Genomic DNA, 20118 nt, shown 5'->3' on the forward strand with positions numbered 1-20118 from the left:
ACCTACCCCAATAGGTTTCGGATGCAATAAATGTAGAATTAAGAACATACGAAAACAATAATTTACGAAATACTGTCCACAAACGTAAGTCAGTGCTGTTTAAGTAAAGCGATACTGTGTGTGTAGTGCTCCCTCCCACAACTAGCAAATGTTCCATTACAACCGCAGTCTTCCGTGCCATAACACACTTACAGAGTCCCTCCTGATTCCGAGATGTAATGTGCTTAGAAAACAAATACCCAGTAATTCAGCGGTGCAGTGGAATGAGATGCGTGTAACATCGATCCCAAATGACCGTCACGACTGTTTAACTATAGTGTTGCTGTGTGTGGTTCTCCCTTCCATAATTAACAAATGTTCCTTTAAAACTATAGTCTTCCACTCCATATATATCCCACACTTGTTTTTGAAATGTACTTTAGTATCACTACAATTTAGACAAGACCAAACTCGAACACTCCAGCTTCTTCCACTCTATTTGAACGAGCGTCACCTTCGTTCCTCACCATACATTCTCGACTTCCACTATAACTTTGAAAACATTGTCTGCTGCTATCCAGACATTAACACGCATAGACCCGTTTGTGTTTAAATGATATGTATCCCTTAACGGCTCAATAATAAACAGTCGCTGCCCACCAATCATGTGAACACATATCATTTCGTGTTACGTGGCTGGTCCGCAAAAGGAAAGGATCATATAGATGCTGCTAGGATCGTATAGGTGAGCATACTCCATTCAAATATGCAACGAAAAAAATCTCTGGGAGATACTACCTGTGTCTCCCAGAATATTAAGGGTGCACCAGTAAGACTTCCTTGGCCAATAAAAAGAGGCTAATATGAAGAATTTTACTAAGATACAATTAGCAGCAGAATTTCCTTTTATTGTTTCCTCAATAAATAAGAGACAGCATTCTTCCTTGAGCTTTGTGTGCGTATGAAGGGATGGAGTCACATATTAATAGGTAGACCAAATTTACGTCTACCTCAATACGCATACCTCGCAAGCCATCTACGGCGCGCCGGCCGGGGTGGCCAAGTGGTTCTAGGCCCCTACAGTCTGGAACCTCGCCACCGCTACGGTCGCAGGTTCGAATCCTGCCTCGATCATGGATGTGTGTGACGTCCTTAGTTAGATTTAAGTAGTTCTAAGTCCTAGGGGACTGATGGCCTCAGAAGTTAAGTCCCTTAGTGCTCGGGGCCATTGGAACTATTTTTGAACCATCTACGGTGCGTGACGGAGGGTACCATGTACCACTAATAGTCATTTCCTTTTCTATTCCACTCGCAAAAACAGAGCGAGGAAAAAGAAAGACTGCCTGTACGCCTCCGCATGAGAGGTTATTTCTCCTGTCTCATCTTCATGATCCCTACACGAAATGTACGTTGATGGCCATAGAAAAATTCTGCAGTCAGCTTTAAATGTCAGTCTCTAAATTTTCTCAATAGTGTTCCTCGAAAAGAGGATTGCCTTCTCTCCAGGGAATCCAGTTTAAGTTAGCTGGCGAGTCTAATCTGGCTGCAGGAAATAATTACTCTCCTGGTAAAGGGACTGTCATGAAAAACTTAATTTACTAGTCAATCAGTTTGATATCAATGACATGCCACCGAAAGGCTGGAAGGGAGCGCGGGAGTGTCGTGGATATTATTTGCTAGTTGGAGCGGTAATCAGGCGTGTTTTCGTCTTTTTTTTTTTTTTTTTTTTTTTTTTTAACGAGGTTTCAATCTTTCCACTTACACAGTGAGAGAAGGCCATCGTAATAAAATCAACTACATTACCTAATTTACAAAGTGATACGTAGTATTAACCTCATAGTTGCAACCCTTCTGTGCTGCCACTTGGCTGCCTTAAGACTCTTCATAAGTGACGAAGCGTTAGACTACCTCACGAGAGTTTGAAAGTGAGGAGGCATCCCCTTTCAGAGGTAAAGCATGCTCTTATCACTCATTTATGAGGCCAAAAAGAGTTTAATATTCTATTCCTGTGCTGCAAGACGTAACAGATGTTGAACTGATAAGAACATATCTTTTTTTATACAGTGAAAGAAAGAGGCGCTATAGCCTGTGCCATGCTGTTGTAAGAAAATTTCTCACTAAGAATCAACAAATAACAATAGGCCTACTTTAGCGATGAGGAAACGCGTGCATGCTCCGATATCACATGTCTTCGATAAAAGCACGCATAGAAGTGAGGAAACTACATTTCGCATGAGAAATTCTACATGTACGGATAGCAGCATCCCTGTCTCGGATAGCGTAAAGCGGATTTTTTGTACTGGGAAGTCAATATCGGGGCTAACTGCAGTTAGAACTCTACACACAAGCCGCACCTCTTTGTCTCAGTGTTCTAGCAGTTAGCAGCGCCGTCCATGGCCTGTAGCAGGTGTAGTCACGTGGCATTGGTTGCAGGAAGCTGCAGCTCAGATGCAAAGAAAGCTCTGGCCAGTCGGCTCTTCAGGAACACAGTATACTCGGTAGATGAGCTTGAATAGACTGTATGTGACTGGCCAGTTTTTTCGTCTTTAGATGCAGTGTCCATGTAAGATAATGAACACTAGACCCATAAAAAATATCGTACATTGTATTTCCCATGTTGCTGTCGGCTATGATGCAACTCGCTACTCGTGAATCGGCACTCGTAAATACACTACTGGCCATTAAAATTGCTACACCAAGAAGAAATTCAGATCATAAACGCGTATTCATTAGACAAATGTATTATACTAGAACTGACATGTGATTACATTTTCACGCAATTTGAGTGCATAGATCCTGAGAAATCAGTACCCAGAACAATCACCTTTGGCTGTACCAACGGCATTGATACACCTGGACATTGAGTCAAACACAGCTTGGATGGCGTGTACAGGTACAGCTGCCCACGCAGCTTCAACACGATACCATCAAGAGTAGTGACTGGCGTATTGTGACGAGCCAGTTGCTCGGCCACCATTGACTAGACGTTTTCAGCTGGTGAGAGATCTGGAGAATGCGCTGGCCAGGGCAACAGTCAAACATTTTCTTGTGTGAATTCTCTGAAAAGCTAATCATTTGCATATCACAGCATCTTCTTCCAGTCGGTTAAATTTCGCGTCTGTAGCACGTCATCTTCGTGGTGTTGCAATTTTAATGGCCAGTAGTGTAGGTACGCAGTGTTTTTGCTACGAGGCTTCTACGTACAGTAGCATAGGTTTATAGCAGCACACCTACTCACTGAACCAATCCAGATACCCTCCTGCGCCACTACATCCATATTCGACATCCCATGCACCTCCATGCCTTATTGATTCTCTCCGACCGGAATTTTTACGGACTCCCACTCCCCGATGCACCCCTCATTTCAGCCCCAATCACAACACTTCACCCACACTGTCCTCCAATTTTCTCTTTGCCCTTCATCCACCTTGCTTACTTATAGTCGCTATCTGTGGTCTTGCAGATCCCCATACCCATACTTCTCATCACACCTTCTTCATGACGATTTTTTGCGTGTCAATTCGCATTACCATTACACCATGCAATCACTCACATTCAAGAGTGGCTATATTTTACGTGTAGTGTCAACCCGTCAAAAGAGTTTTAAAAACCATCAGTATATTCATCTATGTGTATTTTACAAATCCTCGTCTACTGTCACTTGTTTTTATATAAGAAAATGTTCAAATGGTTTTAAAGTCTTATGGCACTTAACTGCTAAGGTCATCAGTCCCTAAGCTTACACAACTACTTAACCTAGATTATCCTAAGGACAAATACACTTACCCATGCCCGAGGGAGGACTTGAACCTCCGCTGGAACCAGCCGCACAGTCCATGACTGCAGCCCCTAGACCGCTCGGCTAATCCCGCGCCGCTTTTATATAAAAGTCTTCACTATCGTCCACCTGCGTGTGCTTTACAGAATCCACTATTATTGTCACCTTTTATATGTTTTAACCCTCTTTAAACACACTTTTTGTAACCTTTGGCTAAAGAGTGGTTTTTGCCTGTCACCAGCCCTACCCCGTTGAGAGGGAATTGAAATAATAATAAAGAAAAAAATTGCAGCACTGGGCTATTGGGCCGTTGTCATATACTATTACCCATTCTTATGTCCCTCCCAGCAGCTGTTCACCTGTACACTAGCAGTATGCTACTCACCTGCACTTCAGTGATAATTTGCTGTCCTATTTGTACTACCTGTTGTTCCAACACAGGGCTACTGGCTAGACTGGCTGCGAAAACACTCTAGTGCCAGACTAATAGGGAAAATGTCCTCTCTCCATCTCATAGTCATTGAGAAGACTGGCTAGAGCTACTCTCCAGCAAAAATCGAACTAAATCTCCTATACAGAATGATCAATGATCTACATATATATCTTTTGGATGGGGAAGTGTATAGTTGGGTGACCTTGAAAAGTAGTTGAAACTAGGTAGTTTATGTGTAACAAACCGCGTTTCTCACATATTTGAACTCCGACAACAACTTTCCTGAAACACTGATTCTGTGAACGGCAACTGATCCAATGGTTTTGTGACAGTTTTGATGTAGCCGACGATAGTTTTTTCTAGGGAGAACTGGTGAGCACTGACAAAGACATTTCTGGAGGAGGAAGGACAGGTTGCTGTGTCTCCTGCAATCTGTAGGACAACAACACCTAACGAGTCTTTACCTGGTGACCAGGTTCTTCCCTCTGTATAAGCGCTCCTATTGATTTCTTCCAATTTTTCTCCTATGACGTCACAAGTTAGAGCGTCCTCTTGTGGCGGTAATGTGAACCACGTGAGTTGGTCTCCACATTTCAACTTGTAAACATGCACAAAAAAAATTGGTAAGCATTTTTCGACATGATAATACCCCAACATAAAGAAAATACCACTCTATGCCATTCCAGTCCTATAGCTCAGCACAGACAGAGCTTTTCCCACCAGTTTCCTACAGGATGAAACCTGAAGTAAAGTAAAAAATGAAGAGATAATAAGAAGAAGATCTCACGCTTTAAAATGCGAAGTTTGATCATTTCTTTTTTCACATATGGACCCTATTCTTCACACGGTCCAGTATTTACGACACTTGACCGCTCGACGGATTGCTTCAGACGAAATCTCCTTTGTAAAGTACGAGTATAAACTAAATGTTACAACAGAAGAAACTTTGGTTACTTACAGTTTCAGCTCATAACTTACGAAGAAGTTTTCATGTGAAGCAATCGAATGGGAATTAGGTCGCGTGAGCAAGTATAAATATTTGAACGTGTGCAAATCTGGTGCTGTACAGCATCTGGTTTATCAGAGTCTGAGGTCTTATTTGTATTACATGTGTATGGAGCTTGTACTGTTGCAAGTCAGTAACAACGTTGGCAAGACACTGTGTTGCAATAGCATAAGAAAGAGAGTGAAGAGTTAAGCCAGAAGGAAGTCACTGTTCTCAGGCACAGATTCTCTAATATCGCCATGCTCCACGAAAAGATGTCGTGAAGTCTGTATACGTGTTCGCTAAAATTTTGTCTAACAGCACATTAATGATCGGACCAGGACAATTTCAGGCGAAGGAAGCAATACGGAAAGCCTGAAATGATATGCTCAGTCCAGACTCGAAGATTACTTTACTGGCAGAGAAACCATGCATTGTGAGCACTAAGAATTGGACACAAATGTGAATGCAAAGCTTAGTAAAGTGCATGTAATGACTAAATATAAATTTCTTGAAATTATCCTTCCTTTTGTATTCGCTCTCTTTACTTCAATTACTTTATCAGATTTTTTGGTAAGGTTCCGTCATCATATTTGGTTTCTCTCTTCTCTAAGATGTATTCTAAGTCAGAAACACCTAACATTCTATGCGACATAATGGATTTTATCGGGGTGGTTTCCCTGAACTAAACCTGCGTAGCATGATATGAGACCACTTCTCGTCTTAATATTGGTTTTCGAAGCAATTAAGATATTTCAGTCGAAGTATGATTTTAAAATAATTCGATTCACACAACTAGTCTTACTTAAAAGACAACATTTTAATTAATAAATAGTAATTAAAACATATGTATTGATGTCGGTAGAAATGCGTCAATAACAAACGTAATACTTTGCCTGTACAAAATCTGCTTTCATTTTCGTAAGCTTCTGACGAATCGCAGTCTTTTATATACATTTTACAATAAAATTCTGTTCGATTTTTATTCACGTATTCTTACAGTAGTTTTCGTTTCTATGTATTTAACCCTTCTACTCCCTACAATCTGTATGCGAACAGAACAAGTAATCAGAAAGGAATTCCAAATATCATTTAGGTGAAATGAATTATTCACATAATTGGCTATCAGCTTAACTTACAATTATATGAAACTTAATTTCTTTTCCTATCTGTTGTCTTTCGGAACATGCTCATACTGCCACTTCAGCACTGGGAAAGGTATATTGCAGTTTGTTGCGACAGTTCAGAAAAGACTTTAGCTGTAGTCATATCCTGGTAGAAGTTTCATAGGCTTAACAGAGGACTGATTCCGACATAAAACTAGTTTTAAAAGCACAGTATACTGAAACCAGTTCAATATTAATTTGATTCATAAGACACGTCAAAAATCTGACATGGGATGTGCCTGATACCTAGGAAATGACGTCACAAACTACCAGCATAAAATAAGTGCTTCGGATGGAAGTAGATACTTGTGATGAGTCTCAACACGGTATCGGTGGTTGTAGCAAGTACACGTTTTGACAACTACAGTTGTGTATCGTTTTCCAAGTTGGCGCTGCATTGTTTTTACTAGCAGACATAGGGCAACACCGATGCAACAAGATCTCTCGGTAATTTCACTTGCGTCCTTTCTTTTTTTTTTTTTTTTTTTTTTTTTTTTTTTTTTACTGAACGACAGTGGAGAAATACTCATAGTTTTGCAGATTATTTTTAAAGCTAAGAAAACGCCAAACAGAAAAGAAAACTGGAACTCTGAACAGCTAGTGACCGTACGTACGAATATCCACAAGAGTTGTAGATTTAGGCAAGTACATTATTAGCGGGGACTCGTGTTCATGTGACCTGTCATAAGCTTAGGTAGATCACGGAACCTCTGGACATCATTCTATCTTATCTAAGATTTGAGAAAATTCCTCGAGTTTACTTTCTCACAAACTGAAAATACCAATTTAGTTGAGCTTGATATAATATTAATCTGAAAAAATCAATAAAATGTGTGACATTGTCACCGCAACAGACACAGAGCTTCGTCTCGCAATCTGTTACCCGCAGACGACTCCACATTCAGTGGGTTTTCGTGCCTGGAGCGTATTAGATTCCTTCGAAAGTAGTCCACACATGCAAGCTCGGCACTTGTTTCGCAGCGCGTCGCGAAAGCCACGCTGTGTTTACAGTTCCGCGCGGCCAGGGCATTCGTGCCTGAGGATATTAGATTCCTCCGGAACAAGCTTAACACTGGCTCTGAAGTCAGCAGTCGTTCCGCCACGCAAGCAGTGCCACAGCTTCTCCGGCAAGGCGTGACTCGTTTACAGCTACGAGTCGATGGTGTTCTTGTTCAGTAGTCCAGTTCTCTCGTGGTGTGTGAAGCTAACATACTACAACAAAGTGACCTACAGCAAAGCCCGAAGTACATAGAAAATATCGCACCTTTGTCTGTGTCATAGGCAATCTATAAGCGTTATCTCTCAATCTGTAATGCATAGACAAAGAAATTGACCCAGGTTAGTTTATTACTCTAGATTTTAAATAAGCCGAATTCCGAAATGACTTTGCAACAACATAAAACATTACAATGTGTTGTTGGCTATTTAGTTTATTCGTCCGCATATTCTCTAGGTAGGGTGGTTAGAAACAGTCTGGAAATATTGTAAGGTTTTTGCAGGGTATGTTGTGCTGAAAAATAATTTTAAAGAAAATAATTCTACACGTTGCCCCTTTTCCGAGTTAATTAGCGTTGAAGTTAACCAACCAGGCCGTTGCACGCGCAAATTCAAGCGGTGCGCCAAATACAACTAGTGTCAGTTGTCCCAATAGCGTAGGTGACAGCGCACAGGACTGCTTGACCTTTGGCTTGGGTCCGGTCCTTATTACCGTTGAAACGTCCCCTTTTGAACAATTATACATGACTGTGCTTAAACTGACACACAATATTTTGTTAGCGCAACGCAATCTGACTTTCAAAATTCCCTACAAAAGAATGGCCCTGACCAACATTAAACTATACCTTTCACAAATCACTTACCTCACAAAAATCTTCGCTGCTCAAGCTACTGCAATACAGCGAGCGCCACTACTGCTAGCTAAATAAAAGATTCAAACTATGGAAGGCACTAACTACTGATAGGGATAGTTAGCAAATGAAAGATATTAATAGAGAACAAACAATGTATTTACCTTGATATCATCATATATAAATATAGCAGTTCATGACAAATTTCAAAACTCCGCCATCTCTCTCCCCACATCCACCACTGCTGGCGGCTCACCTCCAACTGCGCAACGCTACGCGCTGTTCACATCCAGCTGCCGCTGCCCAACACTACAATGGCAGACAACAATGCAAACTAGCCACAGACTGCACACAGCACAGCCAGTGATTTTCATATTGAGCGCTACGTAACGGTGCCAATAAGAAAACATAAACAGCCTACTTACACCGTCCCATGTGCAATTTTTATATCTCTCTTTCGTTCGGTTTCAGGAAATTAAACCGAAAACACAATGGGAGACGTATTCTCTAGAGTGACGCTTGAATTTTCGTGTGCAACAGCCTGATTTCCTAACTGCAATGCTAATTAACTTGGAAAGGGTTGAACGTACCGAACTTTTTTTTAATTACTTCGCAGCACAACTTACCCTGCAACACCGTTACAAGATTTTCAGACTACTTCGGACATTTACATGTTGCGTACGATGATTTTTGTATTTACATACCCATATTTACGAATAAGTTAATCAATAATCTCAAAAAAAAAATGCTGGCACACTATTCATAATGCTTATCATGTTAAACGGCTGTGCACGCACAGTATATCGCACACACTGCATGCACACATTTCTGGCCAACATTAGGACCATGAAGTTGTCCCTGTCATGTAATGTTTTCTTTGTGGTTTACCATTTATCCGTCTGAGAAATTGAGTTAACATCCCTCGACATATATACGAGATGCTGAGCTTAGGAAAATCGAAGGTGGTTAGTATATTATGTTACAGACCTTGGATATAAGATTTTATTGTAAGTTTTAATGTATTTTGATTGCATGGTGTAGAATGCCAAAGACTTTTATTGTTAATGTAAGCTGTTCTCTGCTCTCTAAGTACTCTTTAATGTGCAGTATGTATTGTTTAAGAGGTATGCCGTAACAATTTTTTTTAATCTACCTGGATTTTACTAGTTCTTTAATCTCCGTAGACAATTTTATGGAGCGTCTCCTGATAGAGAACGTTATTTTGTGGTTATTTTTTTCTCAGAAAACGTATATTACAGCGAAGTAGTTTTCTGTGTTGCATCGTACTTCACACTAATTAATGGGCAACTGGAAACTTGACACTCCGGTTAGGCACAGATTTTATTGATATACTGGACCTTGTCTATAAGTTCTAATCTTTGATCTGATGAGGGCAAGAACCGAAACTGCGTCGTAAATGAAGACATGTATTATGAGATCTAGACGGCTTTAGACGCAAAATAACCACCAAGGTTGTGGACTCACATAGGAAATTTATTTCTTTTTGTAATATAGTGTATCTGGAAGGTATTATCTGGGGGCAACTGAAACGTGGTAAACCACTACACATAATTATTCGCTGCCGCTACAAAGTAATCCTTAGTCTCCATAACTAATTTAATTTTTATGATACAAAGCAGAACAGTGACAAATATTAAAACAATGAAGTCATAAAATCTTTATGCGGTCTTAAAAATATACGCAAGACCTTAAGAACCCACCACTGAACCCGTCACACCTAGCTATCACGGATATGATATGTCGCTTTGAACTGTGTTGTTTTGTATGGAAAATATGGCGTGGTATTCCTGGAACATGTCGTGCTTCGCCACTCAGAATCCAAACTATCCAACAAAAACAAAGTATAGCTACCCAGAGTCACTACGCATTACATTACCCCAACAGCACTACTATTGATTCACTCTGTCCCATCCAGTCTACTGGAAGTTATTCCGACGCGAAACTTGATTTTCACTGAGTGTGAGACGATCACCGAATCATCAGGAGAGTTTTCCTGGCGTCTCTTTGGAGGCTCTACACAGAGTAGCACCGGGCCAGCATCTGTCACTTCATGCCCAACGGACTCATCAGGAGCCACTTCTCCTGCAGTGACCACGGCACCGAGCGCCCTAAACTGCACCCTTAGTTATATTCGGAAAAACTGTCTGCTATTAACATTACGTACTTTGTCACTTATCTTCGTAGACTCTTGACTACTCCGATTGAAGAACCAAGTTGGATTGACTTTATGGTAACTCGTAGTGGTGTCTGCTACTTCACTTGGCTGGTGTATGTACCTCATGAGTTATCGGGTTCGCCAGACGGTCTTGTTAGAAGCCAAATATAGCATAAAGGATATTTCCGTACAGTGGGTACCAAATTCTACTGTTTTGCCACGTCAGCGGGGTAATCAGTGCAACCGAAATATATCCATGTTAACACCTCAGTAGTGTCTTTCTCATTCATGGTTATCTAAGTACAAAACCACCTACGGCAGACTAGATTGAACACGTTACAATAAAAGGATTCTATACAGCGCTTTAAAAATTTAGTTCGTACTAATTATAGTAACCATCATTCTGTCCCATCAAGTTGATGCAATCAACACATGACTAAGCAGCCTAGGCAATGCAGAATATAATTTTATTTTTGCAGGTGCCCTTCGAGAATAATGTGCACACGGTTGTATTTAAGGATTATAACTGCATAAACGGTTTTTGTTTATAGAGTGTGTACACACATTTCCACTGTAAATGGGCCTTACTTTAAATGAAATTAGCTAACAGCAATTCACGATAGCATTTAACATACAAAGTACGAATACTATTTTATTAATTTTTCTCTACGACTACGAATAATCACAACATGGATTAAACAAAATAGTCCCTATTGATTTTAGCAATTATTAATATAGCATTTTACTTTTACACAAGTGAACATTCATCTAATTTTAACATCTGACTATGTAGCCCATTCGGCATGAAATAGTATTTTATTATATCTCAATGCTCTTCCAGAATGCTGCACTCGTTTTTATCATAGAGATTTATTTTTACCGCCAAATATAGTTGATGCTTGTAGGCGGAGGTGTAAACATTTCACTGTAACCGCTTAGAATCAAAATATAAATTGTTTTCCAACATTATATATTGACATACCTAAGAAAAAAATATTATTGTCTTAATATTGGGTCTTGGCTATGAGTAATTTTCATGAATAATGCGACATAAGCACAAGCACTTTGATCTTATAACCGGTAGGTTCGACAACTTGTAACGTACGGTACACGGGTTATGTATGTTGTTTATGCACTGATGTAGTAATTTGAAAGTTTTGCTGTGTGAGAGGGTGTATCTGATGATAGGGCTTGCAGTCCTCCAAATTGATCGTGTATTAAAGATAGAAATAAACAATCCTTGCAGCCAAGGGCTAATTTATTTATAGCTCCAAACCGTCACACGGCTTCGTTCCCATCATTAACCGAGAATAAATGCTATATAACAGTCGTATTATTGTATCATAAGCTGCTAAGGGTTATTATTTTATTAATCGACCTTGAGGTCGTAGTCTCCAGAAATTAAAAAAATAAAAGAATACGTGTTGAATCCCACATTCTCTCAATTTTAAAATTGATATATAATTGTTTATCATGATGCGTGCAAGTGGCCTAGCATATGGCTCGACATCGTCGCGATTGCAACACAGTCATTCTCTTTTGATATAAATTATAAATTCAAAAATATTGCGAAAGCGGAGGATTAAATTCTGAGGCCATTTAAAAAGAATGCACATTAAGGAACTGACAGGAAAAGACTTCCACTTCCTTGACAAGAATCTAAAAAAATCAAATTTCGTGTTTCTTCTGACGCTTTACAGACGTTCAGAAAGGTCTCCAGGAGTTGAGAATAACATACACACACACACACACACACACACACACACAGAAAACAGACATGAACTCAAGGATAAGGTAAGAAAAGTTAAGTGCTTCCAGAAGGAAATAAAAAGAGAAGAGGCTTGTAAAGAAGAAAGAAAATACTTACAGAGAGCAAGAATAAAGTAGTATCGGGAAAGTAATATGCCGTCATAATCAGCTTTCGCACAACGTCCGGAGTTGCCCACATTCGAATAGTATCTTATATGAATGCGTGATGTCCAAAAGGACAGACGTCACACGGAATGTGCGGGCTTGATACATAATATGGAATCTGACTTGGGGCTGGGGGGACAAGACAGGACAGGAACTAGTGACGCCAGATGCATTGGGACTTTACGCGGAATCGGCAACGACGAGTGAATATGTGTGCCGCCGCGCGGGATTAGCCGAGCGGTCTAACGCGCTGCAGTCATGGACTGTGCGGCTGGTCCTGGCGGAGGTTCGAGTCCTCCCTCGGGCATGGGTATGTGTGTTTGTCCTTAGGATAATTACAGTTAAGTAGTGTGTAAGCTTAGCGACTGATGACCTTTGCAATTAAGTCCCATAAAATTTCACACACATTTGAACGTTTTTTGAAAGTGTGTGCCAGACCAGTATGCGAACCAGAGATCTCCTGCTTACTAGGCAGTTGCGTTAAGTATTGCGCCGCCTGGACGCATGTGTTTATCGCAAATGCGCGGCCGGCCGCTGTGGCCAAGCGGCTCTAGGCGCTTCAGTGCGGAACCGCGCTGCTGCTGCGCTCGAAGATTCGAACCTGCCTCGGGCATAGATGTGTGTGATGTCCTTGGGTTAGTTAGGTTTAAGTAGTTCTAAGTCTAGGGGACTGATGACCTGAGAAGTTAAGTCCCATAGTGCTCAGAGCCATTTGAACCATTTTTGAGCAAATGCGCGTTCTGCCTCGGCACGCCTCTCGGCCGACCGACATTCCCATCCAACGCCACCTATCCACAGTCCCCGTCCACGTCCTCCATTCTCGCTATTCTGAGATTCCCGCAGGAGGTCGAACGTACTTGTGCATCCTCACTGAATGTAGTTGATTCATTGCCCATAGAGCCAAATCAGTTATATTAATGAGTTGTGTCTGTTCTTTCGGACATGCAGCTGACATCAGTAGTTCTTTCCCTTTCCTCTCTAAATGGTTCAAATAGCTCTGAGCACTATGGGACTTAATTTCTCAGGTCATCAGCCGCCTAGACTTAGAACTACTTAAACCTAACTTACCCAAGGACATCACACATATCCATGCCCGAGGCAGTATTCGAACCTGCGACCGTAGCAGCAGCGCGGTTCCGCACTGAAGCGCCTAGAGCCGCTTGGCCACAGCGGCCGGCCGCGCATTTGCGATAAACACATGCGTCCAGGCTGCGCAATACTTAACGCAACTGCCTAGTAAGCAATATGACGGTGGGTCATCAAAGGCTAGTGGAAGAAAACCTCGCTTACCTATTACCCGGTGCAGTTGAGTTAGTAGCCAACTTGTGCAAATAAACGTCATTACTCATCAGCTTCAAGGGAAACAGCAGTCTAATTCAATGGATACAACGTCAGTAAAGATAAAGTTCTGGTTCTGAGCACTATGGGACTTAACATCTGAGGTCATCAGTCCCCTAGAACTTAGAACTACTTAAACCTAACTAACCTAAGGATACCACACACATCCTTGCCCGAGGCAGGATTCAAACCTGCGACCGTAGCGGTCGCGCGGTACCAGACTGAAGCGTGAAGCGCCTAGAACCGCTCGGCCACACTGGCCGGCCCTTTCCTCCCCCCCCCCCCCCCCCCCACGCCAACACCATCAGTTTACATAATATCGAATAATATTAAGAATAATATATAGCAGTTTCTGACGCTTATTTGTGAGTTACAATCTTGAAGAAGTCGTACCTTACCCTAGGTCAGTATGCATGCACGACGGTAAATAAGTATCGATTGCAGTTTTAAAATTGTAGGCATTTTATCGCAAGTTGTAATAAAATTTGTGCCAGATAGCGACCTCAACGTCGTAACTTGTTGCACAGTAATAAAGTAATGACTTCTAGCAGTTTGTGGAGGCTACTTATAAAAACAAAGTGTGTGTGAAAACTGAGGTGCACGAATGTAAGGTAGCAGGTAAAATCCCGAGGAAGAGCCTAGACGGACACGAGTGTTCGGGCGCAGGTGGTGGTGTCTACCGTGTGGTTCCTGTCGGCGGCGTACTCGGCGCCGCGGCTGGGCTGGATGCAGACGGTGCGTTTCAACTTCAGCGGCGGCCCGCCAGAGGTGTACTGCCTGTCCAACATCGCGCGCTACAACCGCCAGCTGTTCGACGTGCTGACGTTCGTGCTGCTCTACCTGCTGCCGCTGGCCATCATGATGGCGCTCTACTCGCGCATCGCCGTCGCGCTCTGGCGCAGCAGCCGCGGACTCGAGGACGTCGAGGTGGACGTCGACCCGCGACGGCAGCCCAGCTGCAGGAGGAAGGTGAGCGAGTGAGGCCCGCTGCTACACCTTATGTCCTTAGCGCCATGGTAGCCACCATCTAGCGCAACGGACAAAGTATTGTCTTACACAGACTAAGTACATTTCCTTTCTCTCATGTTTTTCTTATTCTTCCCCTCGCAGCGCCATCTTGTACCATAGAGTTTATTTCCTGATGTCAAAACACGTCCTATCATCCTGCACCTTATTCTTTTTAGTGCTCACCATGTGTTCCTTTCTTCGTCAGTTATGCAGAGAACTTCTTCGTTCTTTATCTTAGCAGTATAAATTTCTCGCCAAGTGAAATGCAAACGTTTTGCTCAAATCTAACATATCGTCAGCAATTCGCCATGTCCAGCACCATAAAGTCACAGGTGTCCCCCACGGTTTCGTATTAGTTCCTATACTCTTTTCTTTGTACTGTAAATGTGTGTCGTCAGTCTTGTCCTACCGCAAATACCACACGTATTCTGACGACCTACAATTGTAACTAAATGCAAAATCTATAAACCTCAACACATCTATCGAGAATATCAAAACCGACGAGTGTTCGCTATCAAAATGGGCGCAGAACATAGGGTTAAAACTCAACCAATCCAATAACCCCAAGAGGTACTGGATGGTCATTATCGGCTCAAAAATAGCCAAAAATAGAGGATAACAATCGTCTTTAATTCTAAACGGGACAAATATCAACTTCTCTCCTGCAGCGAAAAGCGTAGGAGTAATAGAGATGAAAATTTAAATTTATCTGTGCATGTAACTGCAGTATGCAAAAAGGCACCAGCATCTCACCGTGCCCTACAAAAATATAAGAAGCTCTTTCTCTTCTCATGCAAAATAATCTCGTACAAACTGTTATGCTTCCAATTAGTGATTACAGTGATGTTATTCTGCAAGACCTTTCTCAGAAATTTCTGTGGTTGTATATATATGTATGGATGTAGCAGTATTGCGTTGATGTACTGATGGATATTGTGTGGTATGACTCCTGTGGTTGATAGTGCAATTGGTATAATGTCAAGCCGGCCGCGGTGGTCTCGCGGTTCTAGGCGCGCAGTCCGGAACCGTGCGACTGCTACGGTCGCAGGTTCGAATCCTGCCTCGGGCATGGATGTGGGTGATGTCCTTAGGTTAGTTAGGTTTAAGTAGTTCTAAGTTCTAGGGGACTGATGACCACAGCAGTTGAGTCCCATAGTGCTCAGAGCCATTTGAACCATATAATGTCAACTTTATCCTGATGCCACATGAGGTGAACTTCTTTAGCCAGAAATTTGCTATTTTATCTTTTCCAGGGGCTTTCCAGTTGTGCATAGAATTAATTGCGCGGGTGACTTCATGTTGCAAAATTATCACTTCAGGCATTTGTGGTATCATCTTGTATGTGTCTGTTTCTGCTTCTATCCACCGTGCATGTCTGTTATGTTGTACTGGGTTTGATCATATGTTGTTCCAGAAGTGTTCCATGTCTGGTATGTTTGGTGGATTGTCTATTTTAATGTGTGTGTCATTTATTGTCTGGTAAAATTTCTTTTGGTTTGTGTTGAATGTTTCGTTTTGTTTCCTTCTATTTTCACTTTTTTTTTATCTTCTAAGTCGTTTGGCTAATGCTTGTAATTTGTGTTTCTTTTCATCTAATTCCTCTATCGCTTCTTGTTGTGAGATTTTACCTAACCTTTTTCGTTTTTTGTCTGATATTTCATTTCTTATAAATTGTGTTAACTGTCCGATGTCTTTTCTCAGTTTTTCTATTCTGATCTGTAGCCTGTGTTTCCATGCTGGTTTTGTGAGTTTCTTCTGTGTGTTGGTTGGTTCTGATCTCTGCCTAGTGTGTATATTTAGTGTAGTGAGTGCTCCTATATAAACCAGTAGTTGTAACTCTTCCATAGTTGTATTTTCATTTATTTTGTTGTGTATGATTGTGTTGATAGTTGTTATTGTTGTTTCGACTTGTGGGTTATTTGGTGGTCTATGCAAGAATGGTCTAATGTCTGTATTTGTGTCTTTGTATTCTATATAGGTCAGCTGAAATTTTTCTTCTACATCTAACATGTGTGTCACTTCGTGTTCTATTTGTGCTTGTTCTGGTGGCTGTCTTAAGATTTCGTTTTCCTCTGATTGTTTATGTAGTGTTGGCAGAAGAGCCAACACTGTGTTTCTAGAGGAGGCCGAAATGCACGCGTTTAATTGCACGCTGACTGGCGTGAGGTCTAGAACAGGGCAATATCTTGAGAAGTGCAAATAAAGTACGTAGTTGATATAATACTTAACTTTAATCCACAATTGTAGAACATCTCTCTTGATGATACATGCTTCACATAATAAATATCAATTGAATACGGCGCCTTGCTAGGTCGTAGCAAATGACGTAGCTGAAGGCTATGCTAACTATCGTCTCGGCAAATGAGAGCGTAGTTGTCAGTGAACCTTTGCTATGAACGTCGGCTGTACAACTGGGGCGAGTGCCAGTACGTCTCTCTAGACCTGCCGTGTGGTGGCGCTCGGTCTGCTATCACTGACAGTGGCGACACGCGGGTCCGACGTATACCAATCGACCGCGGCCGATTTAAAGGCTACCACCTAGCAAGTGTGGTGTCTGGCGGTGACACCACAGTTTATATGATGCGTGATGTTCTTAGTTTGTTTCCTCTGGGTTGTTTGAGTCCGTTACTGTATTTTCTTCGATTGTACATTATTTTTTTCCAGTATTCGTTGTACTTGTTGTTCGATGTTTTCTAATTCTGACTGGGGTATCCTGTTATTTTGATTATTACACGGATCTAATCAGCTAGTCGTTGTTCTGTTAAAAATTTTTAATTCTGTGTATCTGGTAATAAATGTTGTGTATACTTGTGATCTGTATCCAGTTGCGTTGGTTCCTAAGTTTGTTGCTTGGTAATAACAGAACATGAGGTGTCGCTTAACATCATCTGACCATCTCATCCTCTGTCTTTGTTTTCCTTCTAGAGTGGTTGCAGGAAGCATATCCTGCAAAAAAAACACCTCTATTTGGATTTAAATCATTTCCATGCGGCTAGCAGTGTGTTACCACTGTGGGCGGGCATAGCGTTCAAGTGTCGTCCCCGACCATGACAGCGCTTGTCCGAGGCTTCATTAGTTCTGTCCTGAACCAACTAATCACACTAAAAGGGGGGTTAGCTCTATTATTGGTTTGTTCTTTTCATTGCCTTTTACGACTGGCAGAACATACCGGAGGCCTATTCTTTTCCCGGGCCTCCACGGGGTTTATTATTGTTATTGTTATTATTATTATTATTATTATTATCAATATCAGTAGCTCAATCTGTAGTACTACAAGTAAAGCCACTATCAACTTCGTTAATTCATAGACTGATTCATTCACACAGCCGATTCAGACACTCAGATCATTTTAATACTTTTTTTCTTAGGTAACTACGTTGTTCTAGACACTGTATGAGCGAAACTCTGGTTCAGTGTAAGAGGGGTCTGATGTCCCTAATCAGTCGAGATTAAATAAATAAAAAGAAGGGTTGAAGTGGGCTGTTTGATTTGTTAGTCAGGTGACATCCAATGAGCAGACCGCGATCGAAGTCACTGAGGAACCCATTCTGCTATTACTGGTTTTCCAGTAATACCACAATACTCCCTGCCTCGTTATATACCGGCGAGTGCGCCTCCCGTACTTGCACTAGTCATACACGCTGCATTGCATACATGTCTCCAGATCCAGGTGATTTCAGTACCTTACATTGTGAGATATGTTTACATTTTGAGCGCCTCTTATTGCGCGGCGGTGCTCAAGTTGATACAGATTATTTCATCTCTGTGCCTGTTCAGCTAATAAATTATTACGTAATGTATTTAAAACATCGACAGATGATTTGGTAATAAGTCGAAACCGTAAAAATCTCATTTATGGGACCTGATGATGAAATATATGAAAGCAACTTGTGTCTGACTGCCCTCTAGAGTTCTATCTTTACCAAATTAAACTTCACGGAATTGATAATTGGCGTACTACGTCACTTTCTTTGACAAGTTTAGCTTTCTGTTTACATCGACATCAATATAAAATGATGTAAATGGAAAAACTTAAAACACGAAGCACCAGTGCGGTCACATGATAGATGTGCGTCATGATTTAACCTTCTTTCCACTGGGAACTTCGTCCATCACCATCCATTTGACAAGCACGAATATACTCCTACATTCGTTGTTATATGGAAGAAAACAGAATTCCGATAGCATCTTAACGAATGTCTTCACATTAAGGGCCAATTCATTAAGACTACCGTTTGTTTTGGAGGCTGGTTAGGAATTATACAAAGTATCCCAGACATGATCTGTGGGTTACAAATCAATGGACCTGACGGGTTAATGAAGATTAATACGTTTCTCAACGTGACTGTGATGTGAAATTAAACGCGGAGGTCTTGCATTATGATGTTGGAATACGCAGTCTGGTAACCTGGTCATGAAGTGTATGACAACAGGGTTTACCATCTTGCAGCGTACTGGCCTGCATTCAGCCTCCCTTGAAAATTTACCAAATCAGTCCTGCTTTCATGTGTAATAGCTTGCCGTACCATAATTCCTGGAGTTAGACACGTATATGTCTCCATAATTGCTGCTTGTTGGATTCATACCCGGTATGAAGTCTGGTCAGGAGAGGTGAGGTTATGGTGTCAGGCTAACGGTAACCAGACCTCGTGAATGTTGTGGATTATATTCCAAAAACGTCCTCTGTGAGTTATGCAATTTCGATAAAGGACACTGGATGTTAAGTTCGACGGCTCCCTTGTACAATTAGAAAAGGGAAAACTTGAGGCATACTGTCACGACGAATGATATACTGGTTGAGTTAGCCAATAGTGAGGTAATCGTTGGTGCATTCTCACTGTGGTGAAACTTTAAAGGAGTCAGTTTCGAAGTAATACAGTGCACTGCGTTTAATCCAGTATTCTTCTGCCAAGATTAGGACGATACGTAAGGTTTTGCGCCACACAGAACGAAGCTTCTAAACGTTTTGCAGAGCGTAAGCCCCATCTATCCACGTTAAAGTTTTTGTATGGAAGTAAAAGTCATTAGTCCTTACACATTTATTTTTCCCCACATTGGATGTTACAAGTATCACAGGGGATTCTCCATTAATTTTACTTGGGTGACATGTGGATCACAATTCATTACATGACGTGACTTTCTTGAAATACTATGGTATCTTCTACGTACTTAGCAAATGCGCTAAACTGCATAGAACTGTAGATGAAGACTTAACTGTATTCGATTGCACTACAATTTAACATAAAATGTGTGACTGACCTTTTCTCGTACTACTGCTTACTGTTTAACAACCAAGTATTTTCGAATACTGGACGTTCCAGCCTGTTTACAGGGTACAAATGTATATAAAGAACTGCTGTTTCACGAGTGAAACAGCAACATGAGAAGAATTGGTTGAGAAACCATTACTGAAGTGCTAGTCCGCCGCTTTAGCAGAGTGGTCAGCGGGTCTGACTGCCATGCAGTGGGTCCTGGATCGATTCGAGTCAGGATC

General features: G+C 41.4%; 1 protein-coding gene across 1 annotated transcript in view; it reads left to right on the forward strand.

Moving 5' to 3' along the window:
- The window catches only part of LOC124616456 (trissin receptor), a 158158-nt gene that overhangs the window by 96710 nt on the left and 41330 nt on the right, over positions 1-20118 (forward strand). The window contains exon 4 of the mRNA XM_047144765.1: positions 14283-14585. Within this exon, the coding sequence (XP_047000721.1) occupies positions 14283-14585 (303 nt within the window). The remainder of the gene's footprint in view (positions 1-14282; positions 14586-20118) is intronic.

Source organism: Schistocerca americana, chromosome 5 (genome assembly GCF_021461395.2).
Source record: "Schistocerca americana isolate TAMUIC-IGC-003095 chromosome 5, iqSchAmer2.1, whole genome shotgun sequence".
NCBI lineage: Eukaryota > Metazoa > Arthropoda > Insecta > Orthoptera > Acrididae > Schistocerca > Schistocerca americana.